Source organism: Empidonax traillii, unplaced genomic scaffold, assembly GCF_003031625.1.
Source record: "Empidonax traillii isolate 1590-97213 ecotype Southwest subspecies unplaced genomic scaffold, ASM303162v1 scaffold665:size397641, whole genome shotgun sequence".
NCBI classification, from domain to species: domain Eukaryota; kingdom Metazoa; phylum Chordata; class Aves; order Passeriformes; family Tyrannidae; genus Empidonax; species Empidonax traillii.
This window is the reverse complement of record NW_020955858.1, coordinates 380,877-393,643: the sequence shown is the minus strand read 5'-3', so window position 1 is coordinate 393,643 and position 12,767 is coordinate 380,877. Positions and strand designations below refer to the sequence as shown.

The window sequence follows — 12,767 nt, the reverse complement described above, 5'->3', positions numbered from 1 at the left end:
AACTTAAATCATATCCTTAATGAAAAGGGGGGGGGGGGGAAATCCAATGGGGTAATTTGTAAAGCAGGACTGAAAAATGCCATCTTAAAGCAAGTCAAGCAGTTGGTGGGACTAAATAGTAAGTCAGACTTTTCACATACATGGTGACTTCCAGTCAAAATACTTTACAGACTTCCACAATGTTCTTTGTCCCATAATGTGCCCAAAAAAAGTGGCAAGTTATAAAACAGGAGCAAAAGAGTGGGAGGATCAGACCAGTATGTTCATCACACTGAAGGGCCAGCCATGATTGGTCTAGCAGTAGAAAAGAGTTGTGGACATCAGCTAACAAATATTCTTTCACTGAAGTGCTAAGGATCTCTGTTGTAGTATTGAAGGTTTGGCCTCAAATGCCCACCCTTGATTCTGATTTAGGGAGACCTTTCAGATTTACTTTGAAAAAAGTAAACTAACTTCCTGGTCTTCACCCTTCCCAAGTAAAAAGCTTGAGTGAGCAGGAAGGTGAGGGTCCACCAGTCTATCCAGTTCTGTAGCTGCAGAAGGAAAGGTTATGACCTCCAGCATCGAAGACGTGATGGACATGAACTCTGTCAGGATATTTTCTGAAGCACCTACATTAACCAGCCCAAAAAACAGGATTTGCAGGAATCAAAGGCCCAGAACATGTGGTTGTTCCAGCTCTCTGTTTTCCGATAAGCACTGATTTTTAAAAATTTTTTACAAGTCACAAAACCTAGGCTCCCAAGCAGACCTCACTAGTGAATCCAGCACTATCAGTTCTGATGGTTTGGCAAAGGGAAAATCCAAGCCTTTCTATTCAAAGCAGCCAAGACATCTCAGACGTAGGTTATTACCGGGGATTCCTCAGGATTTGGGTTTGATGACAGGTTCACCCGAATGCACAAAGCATTGAAAAGAGTCTGGGTCCAGCTTTGCTGGAGCCCTTGGTGAGAACCAACTTTATTCTCAAGGTGAGTGAATCAGTGCAAATTCTAACTCTTTTTTCTCTATGCCTCAACCTCCTGCTCACCTTAATGCTGTCTTCTGGGAGGATACAGACCCAGCAAAATCCCAGGAGAACTCAAAAGCAACAAAGCTGGTGTCCATGAGTACAATGAAGATTGTGTGCCAATTATTTCCTTGTACATCACACTGTTGATTTTCATGATTAATATCTCCCCTAGGAAGATTTTTAGGAAGCGCTATATTCGTCTGAGATTTTCCCTTTTATTGCTGGTACCAAGAAGTAGCTTGAAATTAAAGACAGTGAGGCAAGGTCGGTAGAGGATAAAAAAAAAGGAAAAAAACCCAAGCAAGAAACAGAATCTGACAGACCTAAGAAACAGTCCTGAGAATGGCTCATGTGCCCTAAAGCTTGGATGGTTTTATCCATCTGTGTCATCTGATCTAATAAAAGATGTTGTCTCTCATTACAAACATGTTTAAGTCACACCTATATCACCATAATGAAGTTATGAGAGCCCTGAAGACAAACTCGAAAGCACCAGTGCACTTGTAAACACCCAGAATTAAACAAAGGAGATTCTGCAGGGCTGTGGTCTAGTTCTGGAGAGGTTATTTAGGCTCACTCTGATTTGATACTCTGCATTTAATAAATTAACAAAGACATAGAATCATCATAGAATCATAGAATGGGTTGGGTTGGGAAGGAACCTTAAAGATCATCTAGTTCCAAAACCCCCTGCCATGGGCAGGAATACTTTCCCCTAGACCAGGTTGCTCAAAGCCCCATTTAGCCTGGCCTTGAACACTTCCAGGGATGGGGCAACCACAGCTTCTCTGGGCAACCTGGTCCAGTATTTCATCACCCTCACAGTAAAGAATTTCTTTTTACCTCCGATCTAAATCACTCCTCTTTTAGTTTAAAACTGTTCCCACTTGTCCTGTCACTTTCTTCCCAAGTAAAAAGTCATTCTCCCTCTTTTTTATAACCCCCTTTAAGCATTTATAAGCCCACTTGCAGAACATCCTTGTGAGTGTTTCAATGTTGTGACAAACAGTTTCACTATCACTAAATCTATGGTGCTGTCCACATTGTATAATTGATGGATATAGGATATTAGAAAACACTGTCATACGAAGATAAAAATCAAATATTTATGACCAATTGAAAAGAATAGTTAAGGCTCAAGCAGAGGTTCCGGTTTGGTTTTATTTACCTTGCCCAAATTACTCAGTGCCCAGTGATTGTATGGGTGAGAAAGAAAATGCCACCACCTTAAATAGGTTGTAGACACCCTGATCAGTCATCAGTGGGATGACAAATGGGATCAATGGGATAAACTGTGCCTTAAAATAGCAGCGCATGGAGGATAAAAAGCTGTGAAAATGTTTACTGGTTTTGAGACAACCAGTTGTCAAGGCAGAGGCAGACACACAGGCACACGTTTTGGGGCTCCTCATTTGGAACAGATTGTTGGGCACTTAGTCACCACATCGACAGCATTGCAGGAGGTGTGCGCTGGCAGCCAGCCCAAGTCCACCCTGCACCTTGCTGGCTGCCAGAAAACTAATGAGCAAATACTTCCGCTTTCAGGCTGTTCCCTCCCCTCTCCCTACACCTGCAACTAGTACCAGGGCTGTGGCCGGAGCTGACTGGAGACTGCGGGGCAGCAGCTGGGCTAGGAGCGTGGAAAAGCTGATCCAACAGAGAAAGACCAAGTGAAAGAGGCTTGGAGCACGGCTGGGAGCCACCCTGCATGTAAGGCAGGACCCTACCACCAAGCAGCAGGTTTTCCCAAAATCTGAGCCCTCAGCTCCTGGGGAAGATGAGTATTTCGTCGGAGCACAAGCCCCTCGGGAAGCAGGTCACCGGCAGCCTGCATATGGTGAGTAAGGTATGGGCTCAAGGGCACAGTCTCCTCGCATGGGATCAAAGCACCCCCTTTGGGCTACATTTCAGTATTTTTTCCCTTGCCTGTTATTCTGAAGACACTGGGGTTTGCCAGAAGTATGACTAAGAAGAAGATTCTGGTTAAACAGCTGTGTCTGACTCTGGCCTCTTCACACTTGTTTGCTTACAGAAGGGCCAAGTCCCTCACAAGTATACAAGGTCTTGCAACAGCAAATAACCAGATTGGTTCTTCTCCTTAGATAAGAAGTGGAATTCAATTAATAGGAACTGTAATTAGTCAGATCCCTAAGTAAAAGCCTGCTGTGGCTTTGGGGGGTTTTCAACAATTCTTATGAGTTTCTAATGATGCAAAAGCTGCCCTGTGTTGTTAACATGCAGAATCATCAGGTGGGAGCAGTAGTTTTTCTACCTATCATGAGAATTAGTGGCAATTTCAGACAAGCAGCATTTTACTAGTAAGAAATCATTGATGAGATTATTTCCTTTTCCTCTTCTCTGCCCTCAGTCTGTTGCTAATCAGTTTGTCTTCTCTGCTATAGCTGTACAGTCTCTCCTCCAGACCTCTCTGCCTTTAAAAACCCAACCTTCTTGTGTTGCATTTTTCAGGTGTAGGTGATAAAATGTTCCCCAGGGAGGTAACTGTTTTACAGATTAATAAACTAGGGCACAAATAGGGGAGTGACTTTCCTAAGAGTCACCTTGCTGGCTGGTTACAGAACTGGAAATCAGCTGGTGCCATCTCTCCCAGTCCCCTGGGAACCAGTTTGGTGTCAGGCCAAAACCATTAATCAAGATATATGAACATAAAATTAGTTGGGCTACTGTATTAATGAAGAACATGTTATCTCTTTGTATTAGTGACAAACAGCATGAAACAACTGACCTGCCATATGAAAAAGGAGCAAAGTCTCAAGAGCATGAGACCCTCCTGTCAAATGATCCCTGCTTGGGAGAGCTGTTGGTATCACTTGGACTAATGGCAAATTTCCAAATGACAGACTTTACTACAGAAACAGCTTTGGGCTGTGTTCTTCAGTGGCAATCACAAGATAATCTCAGCCAGAATAATATTTGTCATTGATCCCAGGGTAAATGATTGCCCTCGAGATGAAACCACCAGACTAGTCCAAAGCAATATTCTAGTTGGGTCTTTGGCTTGAATCTTCTATTGCTTCCCTGGGTTGCTTAGGCTGTGAGCAAATTTCTGCTAAATCTGAGAGTTTGCTGCTGTTTAAGGGAAGATTTCTCCCTGTGCCAGGTTGTCTGTTCCTAGTTCCTTCCTTTTGTCAGCTCTTGCTAAATCCTCTGTGAGCCAACACAGCTCAGTAAGATGAAAGAGAAGCAGAGCTGGCAGGAGGTGAGCAACAGAAACACGTAGGTAGGTGAAAGGACAGAAACAGGAGAGGGCAGCAGGAGCCCCCCCTTCTCTTGGTATGAACTGTGAGATGAGCTCACGTCACCCCATGGGTTTGTACCCGTGGGATCCAGCTAAGCACTTAAGTACACACTTCACTTGAGGCATGTGACTAGCAGCACTGAGGCAGATCCTTGCGTGATCGGATCCAAGAAAGCGCAGGTGAGCTCCTGGAAAATAGGGTTGTTTATTGACTCACGCCTTCCCAATGGCAGGTGTGGCCCTGGCCAGGCTTGTGACTTGCATTACAGCAGTGACGGGGGCGGGGGGGGGAAAGAGCTGCCTTATTTCTTCCCTTTTCTTTTTGTCTGCTAATAATTACATAAAATGACCAAGTGCAAAGGGAGACTATTAAAATTCTTCAGCACCAAACTGTCAGGAAGGTCAGATACTAGGTCCAGCTTTCCAGTTCAGAAAATGGTTTTAATGCATAGGGAGAAAAAAAAATCCAAAGAAACCCACAAATTTTAAATTCTTCCCTCTTAAATCCATGTCAGTTGCATGAATTATTCCCTTTACTTCCTAGCTAAAGCTATCATACGTTTCTTTAGGTGCTTTGCTAAACAACTTCTGTCCAGAACCTCTGACGTGCTGGATTTTTTCAGTGTTTGTAACTTCAGTTTGTAGTGTTTGTACCTTTAGTTCCTCCTTTGAAAAGAACAGCTTAGGTGGTAAGAATGAAGTGGCAAAACTTTGGGCTCTATCCCTGTCCCTCTGCACATGGGGAGGCTGAGAGCTCACACACTGCTCTCGCTGTAAGTACAATGGCCCACAGCAACAGTGCTTGTGTGGGACTTAGGAGATCAGTGTTGAATCCTGTAGTCACTCACAGCTTCCCTGGGTAGGGTACTTCTTTTCCCTCTTCTCCCCTGAGAAAACAACACTTTCCTACATCCCAAAGATGCAGTGAGGACTTGACCATTTAGAAATGTTCAAGTCTCTGCTGCTCTGATTGCAAGGGCAGTATAAGTATCATGCATCTGCTTTTAATAATAAATGTGGTGGATGTTCCCATCTGAGATGGGAGCTCATACCACTTTTCACACCATCATTCCAACTCCCATGCTGTTGGCCTCAGACAAGTAACACACATGGCTTTTTGTTCCCTTGTGATACTTGCAGTTGTCACCAATCGTGGAGTTAAATGTTGGCGGGGAGATGTACACGACAACACTGAGCACCTTAAAGAAACACCCTGGCTCCAAGCTGGCAGAGATGTTCACCGGCCAGCCCAAACTCAGGACTGACTCTGAAGGGAGGTTCTTCATTGACAGGCCAGGCACCTACTTCAAATACATCTTGGAGTACCTGCGCAGTAACCAAGTGCCCACCCAGTACATCCAGGATGTCTACAAGGAGGCATTGTTCTATGACATAGAACCTCTCATCAAGCAGCTAGAGGACTCTCCACAGATATTTGGGGAGCTTGTGGCAAGGAAGCAGTTTCTGGCTCGTGTGCCCAACTACAGTGAGAACATTGAGCTGATGATCCGCATCGCGAGGGCAGAAGCGGTTGCATCCCGCCGGTCCAGTGTCATTGTATGTGTGGTCAGAACCGAGGAGGATGCGGCCAGGTGTCAGGATGCCCTGAACAGTTTGGACATGGATAAAAAATCTGTGGTGAAGTTTGGCCCCTGGAAGGCTGCGCCAAGTATTTCTGACCTGCTGGACTGCATTCAAATGGATGTTGAAGCCAAAGGGTATAAAATATCCTTTCAGCCCCACACTGCGGAAAAAGGTTTTCGCTTCAAATCACATGACTTCTTCTACAAGTTCCTGTTCACCTGGTGGTAGCAAAGTGCCATCATTGGTGGGGAATAGAAGGAAGCAGTTATTAAAACAAACTGGCCTGGGCCATAGAGACTAAGCCATAGACTACCAGCAAGACAGGAAGAAATGCATGAGCCAAGGAAAGGATCTCCTTCGGCTGTTTGCCAAATTAAATTAAGCACTTAAGAGTTACTATTTTCTTGGGCTTTGGGGGATAACTTTTTAGGGTATTTAAAAAGTACCAGGAAAATGAAGATTTTTACTCTTTCAGTGTTGCTGACTATTCTTTCAATTCGGAGACATGGATCTGTGGATCGAACGACCTCACTCAACCTGAGAGAAATGAATAATCCCAAATGTATCTCATGGACATGTAGAGTTGGTCTCTTGGTGCAAATGAGAACAGATCACACATATGAAAATCCTGGCAGAGATAGTGACATTAACAGACGCTCAAATTAAATTTGGCTTCTTAATGAGAAGGCAAAAGCTCTTCTTTTCCCTGCTTTCCACATCAGAACCTGGATTAAAAAGAAGGATTCAGTGTCTATGATCTCTTCTTACTCCTCCAGTAGACAGCCTGCTCTCTAGTTGATGTATTTATTACCATTATTTATTATTTATTCTGAAGGAAAGATAGAGAATCTCAGTAATGGTCCAGGATCAACAAAAGGCAAAAATACCATCACTGATGTGAGGAGTTTATAATCTAAGGACATGCATTCATCTCTCAGGCCACATAATTTTAATCTTTTTTTTAATGACATTCATTATTATTGTTATGACACTATTTCTAAATATATATGCTTCTGGAAGAATTGGGAAAACCCACCCTGATTCGATGGGAAGGAAGTGTTACTGAAGCAGTAGCCTGAAAATTCTCTTTTTTACAGAGCACAAGTTGGGTCCTAAATTGTGTTTTAAAAATCTTAGAATTTGAAAGTTTATTTTTATACTGAATATGTCGTGGTTTTAATCATTCTTAAAATCATAATGGCTAATTTGATAATTTCCTTTACTTCTTAGAAGATAGATTTCTTCCAGTTAAGGACAATAATCATACAATCATAGGATGGTCCCTGAGATGTTAAATAAATAAGTTTCAAAAGCTTTTTGAGTCATGCAGAAGTGCTTCATTTGCTTTTCTTTACTTTATTTACTGACAGACTCCAAAGTCCTGAAGTTTTATCTTTGTGAAAATGGATTTGAATCATTCCTAATTGAGCTGAGCTTCAGATGTGCTCATCCTAGCACAGATTCCTTGACAGTGACAGTCATGAGTCACGCCATGGACTGCAGGGCAGTTCTGCTGAAGGTGTGAGGGGACCCTCTGAGACCTCTCACATTCCTAACCTTGGTAAGAACAGACACAGTCAGTGTCTAAGATGACAAAAGTGTTAGAAAATTGGATCTTTTAATCCTAACCAAGTGGTTGGTGGTGCTTAGTCTAGAAGAAGAGAGATTTTTGTACATGCTACAGGTCAGAAAACTGGCTTAAGTCACAACACAGGAGATGAAAATTAGATATTAGGAAAAAAACAGCTGATTATAGGGTAGTTAAAGTATCAAACCAACCAATATCCTAAGTCTACAGGACTGCTGCCATGAGAAACTTTGCACATAGTCGAATCCTGTGTTCACTTTTGGGCCCCCCTTGATAAGACAGACATTGAGGTGCTGGATTATGCTCAGAAAAGGGCAACAGAGGAAGGGCTGGAGCACAAATCTGATGAGGAAGGGATGAGGGAGCTGGAGGCTCAGGGGGGACTTTCTCCTTCCCTATGAGTCCCTGAAAGGAGGTTGTGGCCAGGTGGGGGTTGGTCTGTTCTCCCAAGTGACAAGTGTCAGCAGAAGAGGAAATTACCTCAAGTTGTGCCAGGAAGAATTAGAAAAAAAATTATTCCTTGAAAGAGTGGTTAGGTATTGGAACAGGCTGCCCAGGAAAATGGGAAAATCACCATCCCTGGAAGTGTTCAGAATATGTGTGAATGTGGCACTTGGGGAAATGGTTTAGTGGTGGGCTTGGCAATGCTGGGTTAACATTTGATCTCAATGACCTTAGAGGTATTTTCCAACCTTACTGATTCTATGATTCTAATAGTTTCATCAAGGATGGTCTTATAAAATAGCACAGGCTTGAAGAGACATCAAAGGATCATCTGGTAGAGCCTCTGCTGGAAAAGGGAGCCTGAATGAGATTACTGAGCACCCTAACCTGTCATACAGTGAAAACTCCCAGTTATATGGACTCTACCACGTCCCTGGGGAGGTTCTTCCACTGAATGATGGTTTTTACAGCATAAAAAATACTTCTGATATTGAGAAAATTCTCCTAGTGCAACTTGCCCCTGTGGCCCCTTGTCTCATCTACACTGCTCCTCATGAAGAGAGAGACCCCATATATTTTTGTGGATGTCCTTTAAGCACAGGGAAGGCTATGCTGAGGTCCCCCTGCGGAGAAGAGACCCAGCTCCTTCAATCTTCCCTCTAAGGCAGTTTCTCCAGACCTGTGATTGCCTCCCTAGCCCTCCTTCGGACCCATCAAACAAGAGGATGAGAGGAGACGGCTTTAAGCTGCGCCAGGATAGGTTTAGGTTGGATATTAGGAGGAATGTCCTCACAGAAAGGGTGATTAAACACTGGAATGGGCTGCCCAGGGAGGTAGCGGAGTCAATGACCCCAGAGGTGTTTAAGGAAAGACTGCACATGGCACTTAGTGCCATGGTCTGTTTGACAAGGTGGTGTTCAGTCACAGGTTGGAACTGACGATCTCAGAGGCCTTTTCCAATCTAAGTGATTCTGCATTTCCATGATTCAGCCTCTTCCCAAACCCCTTTGTCCTAAGGAGGTGACCGAACTGTGGCCACCTCTGGCTGCCTCTGGCCACACGGTGTCACAGACGTGGCTGCTGCCAGGGGGCTCCTCAGTGCCAGGGCCTCCTTCCCCTCTCTTCCAAGGAGACACGTTTGAAGGCACACACACTTCCACGAGCATCTAAGGCAGCACCGAGTCACGTCACTGATGCACAGATGTTTTTTTTATACTCCGGACGGAAGGAGAGGACGCGCCGCTCGGCCCCTCCCCGCGGGCCGCTCCAGGGTTCCCCTTCCGGGTCGGGCCCGGCGCCATGGCGGCGCACCTGAAGAAGCGGGTCTACGAGGAGTTCACCAAGGTGGTCCAGGTGGGTCCACCCGGGCCGGGCCGGCCCCGGGTTTAGGGAGGCTGGAGCTGCCTGGAGGGGAGGCGGCTGCGGGAGGGGGAGGGTGCTTCCTTCAGGAGCGAACAGGGGAAGGGTGCGATTGCTGCGGGAGAGACACGGCTCCCCCCAGCCCGGACCTGGGGAAGGAGCTACAGCGAGTTCCTAGACTGCTCCAGGCCGGCGGGCAGAGGAGAAGTCGTGTGTGCCCTGGGTTGGTTGTCCGGTGTTGGAAGCAGAGGGGTTTGTCCCGGGCTGGGGTGGGAGAGGCCGTGTGTCTCGGGCACAGGGGCTGCCCGGGCAGGACGGGAGCAGCCGCAGGGGGCTGAGCAGAGGTCTGGGGTTCCTTCCTGAGACAGGCGAGGGAGAGGCCACTGACTGCCGTGGGACACGGGAGCTTCCTGAGGCTTCCCCGTGTTCGGTCTGGGCAGGAGTGGGTCAGGATTTGCTGTTTCTGAGCCGTGTCCCTGTGTGCACAGCAGCAGCACGAGGACCTGTCCACCAAGAAGCTGCGTCTGACCAAGCCCAGCAAGTCGGCGGCGCTTCATGTCGACCTGTGCAAAGCCACCTCGCCTGCAGATGCCCTGCAGTACCTGCTCCAGTTTGCCAGGAAGCCCGTGGAAGTGGAGAGCGTGGAAGGGGTTGTCAGGATCCTGCTGGAGCATTATTATAAGGTGGTGAAGCTGGGAGCAATGCATGCTTGCTCCTTTGGGTCCTGTTGTCTTGATGACGGATGTGGAACAGGGAGCCTCAGGCTCCTGTGTTGCTGACTGTGTTGCCAGCTGGGCTGTGTGAGGAGACTGAGCAACTGCAGCTCCTTACATAAGTGATTCCGGATCACTTAGTCCCTTTGCTGATGGTTTCAGGAACCTGTGACAAGGATGTGGCAATGTTATCCCTGCCTGCATGGTTAGTCATAAGTTAACTTGACAAAGGACAAAAGAAATATCAAGTTTTCCAGAGAACCTGGCTGTCCAGAGCTGTTTCAGCTTTATCTGAATCCTTCCTGACTGATGTTTCTTTCCCATGCTCTTAATTTCCTCTAGCTAAAAACATTTTAGCTATTGCTTCTGCTGTGAAAAGGGGCACTTTTAGAATCATAGATTCGTGGAATGGCTTGGGTTAAATGGACCTTAAAGATCATCCAGTTCCAATCCCCTGCCATGGGCAGGGACACCTTCTGCTAGACTGGGTTGCTCAGAGCCCCATCCAGCCTGGCCTTGAGCACTTCTAGGGATGGGGCATCCACAGCTTCTCTGCGCAACCTGTTCCAGTGTCTCACCACCCTCACAGCAAAGAACCTCCTCCTAATATCTGATCTAAACCTACTGTCTTTCAGTTTAAATCCATCCCTCCTTGTCCTGTCTCTCCATGCCCTTGTGAAAAGTCTTTCTCCATCTTTCTTTTAGGCTTCCTTCAGATACTGCAAGGCCATGATTAGGTCACCCCTAAACTGTCTCTTTTCCAGGCTGAACAATCCCAATTCTCTCAGTCTTTCGTTGTAGGAGAGGTGCTCCATCCCACAGATAATAGATGATAAAATGATGCTTCTGAAAAACTTTTCAAGTGGTGTGGGGGGAGAGGATACTGTGAGCTGGTGTTGCTATAAGTGATAGTGTGTCTTCAAACAGTGGCCTGAAGTGTTCCTGAAAGTCCTTTCCTGATTTCAGAGGGTGGTTGGGATAAAGGGTCTGAGGCACCTTCACTTAACTGTTTTTTTGGTTGTGGAGAAAGTGATCAAACCTGCAAAGTCAAAGGAGAGCTTTCACTAGTTTCCTGCCCATGAGGGAAAATTGCCCCCTGGAGTGGAAGGCTGCTTATTACTTGATTATAACGCTGCAAACATTGTTCATAAGGCTATTAAAAGTGTCTTTATAAGTGCCTTTCCTAACTCACTGATTTCATCTGTACTCATGAAGGGGCTTGCCCTTTAATGAAAAAAATGTGAGTAATGGAGAAAAAACACCAGATGTGTAAAAACCCCCATACTGTGGAAATCCATGAATCCTACCACTGATGTGAGCAGTCTGATGACAGTACCTTTTGTTCAAGCACGTAACTTTGACCCTGAAAAGAGAAAATGCTTCTCAGCTCAGTTGAGAAAGGAGCTACTCCCATGAGTACCACATTTGACAACCCTTTAAGTTTAGAAAACTCTTAAGTTTTCAAAGAGCATGAAGGTAATTTTGAGGAATTATGAGTAAAAGAATCATTTTGAAATGTGGTGAAAGCTGCCATGCAAACATTCTGGCATAGTTAATTTTCTGTGGGGTGTGCTGTTGACATGTGGAGGAGGAAGTAGTCTGACAGCAAAATTCAGATCCTCGTGCTGAATGATGTGTTGGTCCTGTCACTGTGTAGTATTGTATGTTCTTCAAACATGTAAAATGAATAAGGGTGTGTGCTGTTTCCTTCCAGGAGAATGATGCCTCTGTAAGATTGAAGATTGCATCCTTGCTGGGCTTATTGTCAAAGACTGCAGGATTTTCCCCAGACTGCATTATGGATGATGCCATCAACACACTTCAAAATGAGAGTAAGTTTTCCTTTTCAGGTGGTGCTTGAGGTCAAGGCAGAATGATGCTGTCAAAACATTTGGGACAGTGGCAAGGCCTTACATCTGAGGTGTATGATTGGGAATTGCTGCTCAGGGTATTTATTTTCTGCTTTTGTGAACAATGACAAACAATTGCATGTTCTGAGGAGAAGAAAAATGTTCTTCAGACCTTCCTGCTGTATATCTTTGTTCTAATGGAATGCAAAGTTTGCTTTTGCATCTTCATTTGAGAGCTGTTGCTTATGAAGTTCTCTGTTCTATGGGATGGTCTTGTTTGAAGTAGAATCATGTTTGAAGAGGAGTCTTTTTGGTACCATGCCGCAAGCCAGCTCATCAGGCTGTATCAACAGGAGTGTAGCCAGCAGGTCAAGGAAGGGGATTATTCCCTTTTGCTCAGCACTGGTTAGGCCACATCTGGAATACCGTATCCAGTTTTGGGCTCCCCAGTGGCAGATTAGTGCTGGTAAAACTGAGTGAGTTCAGCAGAACCACTGGGGTGGTTGAAGACTGGAGTACATGATTGCAAGGAGGAGCTGAAGGAGCTGGGCTTGTCCAGGCCTTGAAAGGAGAAGGTTTCAGGGTGACCTTCCAGCCTGGGTCACTCTGTGATCCTGTAGCTGGTAGGAGCTCAGTAAAGTGGTATTTAGCATTTCACTGTTTGTTTTGCAGAGTCTCACCAAGTCCTCGCTCAGCTGCTGGACACCCTGTTGGTGATTGGCACAAAACTCCCTGAGAATCCATCTGTCAGGATGAGGCTGGTAGAGGTAGCCTGCAAGGTAAGGTGGCCTCCAAGAAAAACTGCCACAAGAAAAAAAGAAAGGTAGTCAGTATTTAAATTATTTTCATTTTTCTCAACCAACTGTTACAATAACTTTTTTAAAACATTTTTTAACTGCTGGGGAACTTAATGCGATAAGTTGTTTCAGAGGGGTGAGAGAACAATAAGAATCGAGTT

At 45.4% G+C, this 12,767-nt stretch overlaps 2 protein-coding genes across 4 annotated transcripts in view; both read left to right on the top strand.

The window, feature by feature from the left end:
* The first annotated feature begins 2,367 nt into the window (after positions 1-2,367).
* On the top strand, positions 2,368-7,160 carry KCTD14 (potassium channel tetramerization domain containing 14). The gene is made up of 2 exons (XM_027899416.1): positions 2,368-2,849; positions 5,412-7,160. The coding sequence occupies exons 1-2, from the start codon at positions 2,790-2,792 to the stop codon at positions 6,081-6,083; spliced, it is 732 nt and encodes a 243-aa protein (XP_027755217.1). The 5' UTR covers positions 2,368-2,789; the 3' UTR covers positions 6,084-7,160.
* A 1,978-nt stretch (positions 7,161-9,138) lies between these two features.
* INTS4 (integrator complex subunit 4) overlaps positions 9,139-12,767 on the top strand; it is a 31,963-nt gene continuing 28,334 nt past the window's right edge. For 2 of the 3 annotated variants that reach the window (XM_027899404.1, XM_027899403.1), the window contains exons 1-4: positions 9,139-9,240; positions 9,735-9,929; positions 11,674-11,791; positions 12,482-12,588. In XM_027899404.1, coding sequence (XP_027755205.1) covers positions 9,187-9,240; positions 9,735-9,929; positions 11,674-11,791; positions 12,482-12,588 — 474 coding nt within the window. In that variant the 5' untranslated portion in view covers positions 9,139-9,186. The remainder of the gene's footprint in view (positions 9,241-9,734; positions 9,930-11,673; positions 11,792-12,481; positions 12,589-12,767) is intronic. The other variant, XM_027899405.1, reaches the window with a different exon arrangement.

What these genes read in the sequence shown, in the direction of transcription:
- KCTD14 (XM_027899416.1), top strand. Translation starts at nt 2,790, where the DNA reads ATGAGTATTTCGTCGGAGCACAAGCCCCTCGGGAAGCAGGTCACCGGC. An exon ending in TCACCGGCAGCCTGCATATG is followed by an intron (nt 2,850 to 5,411) that starts GTGAGTAAGGTA and finishes TGATACTTGCAG; the next exon opens with TTGTCACCAATCGTGGAGTT.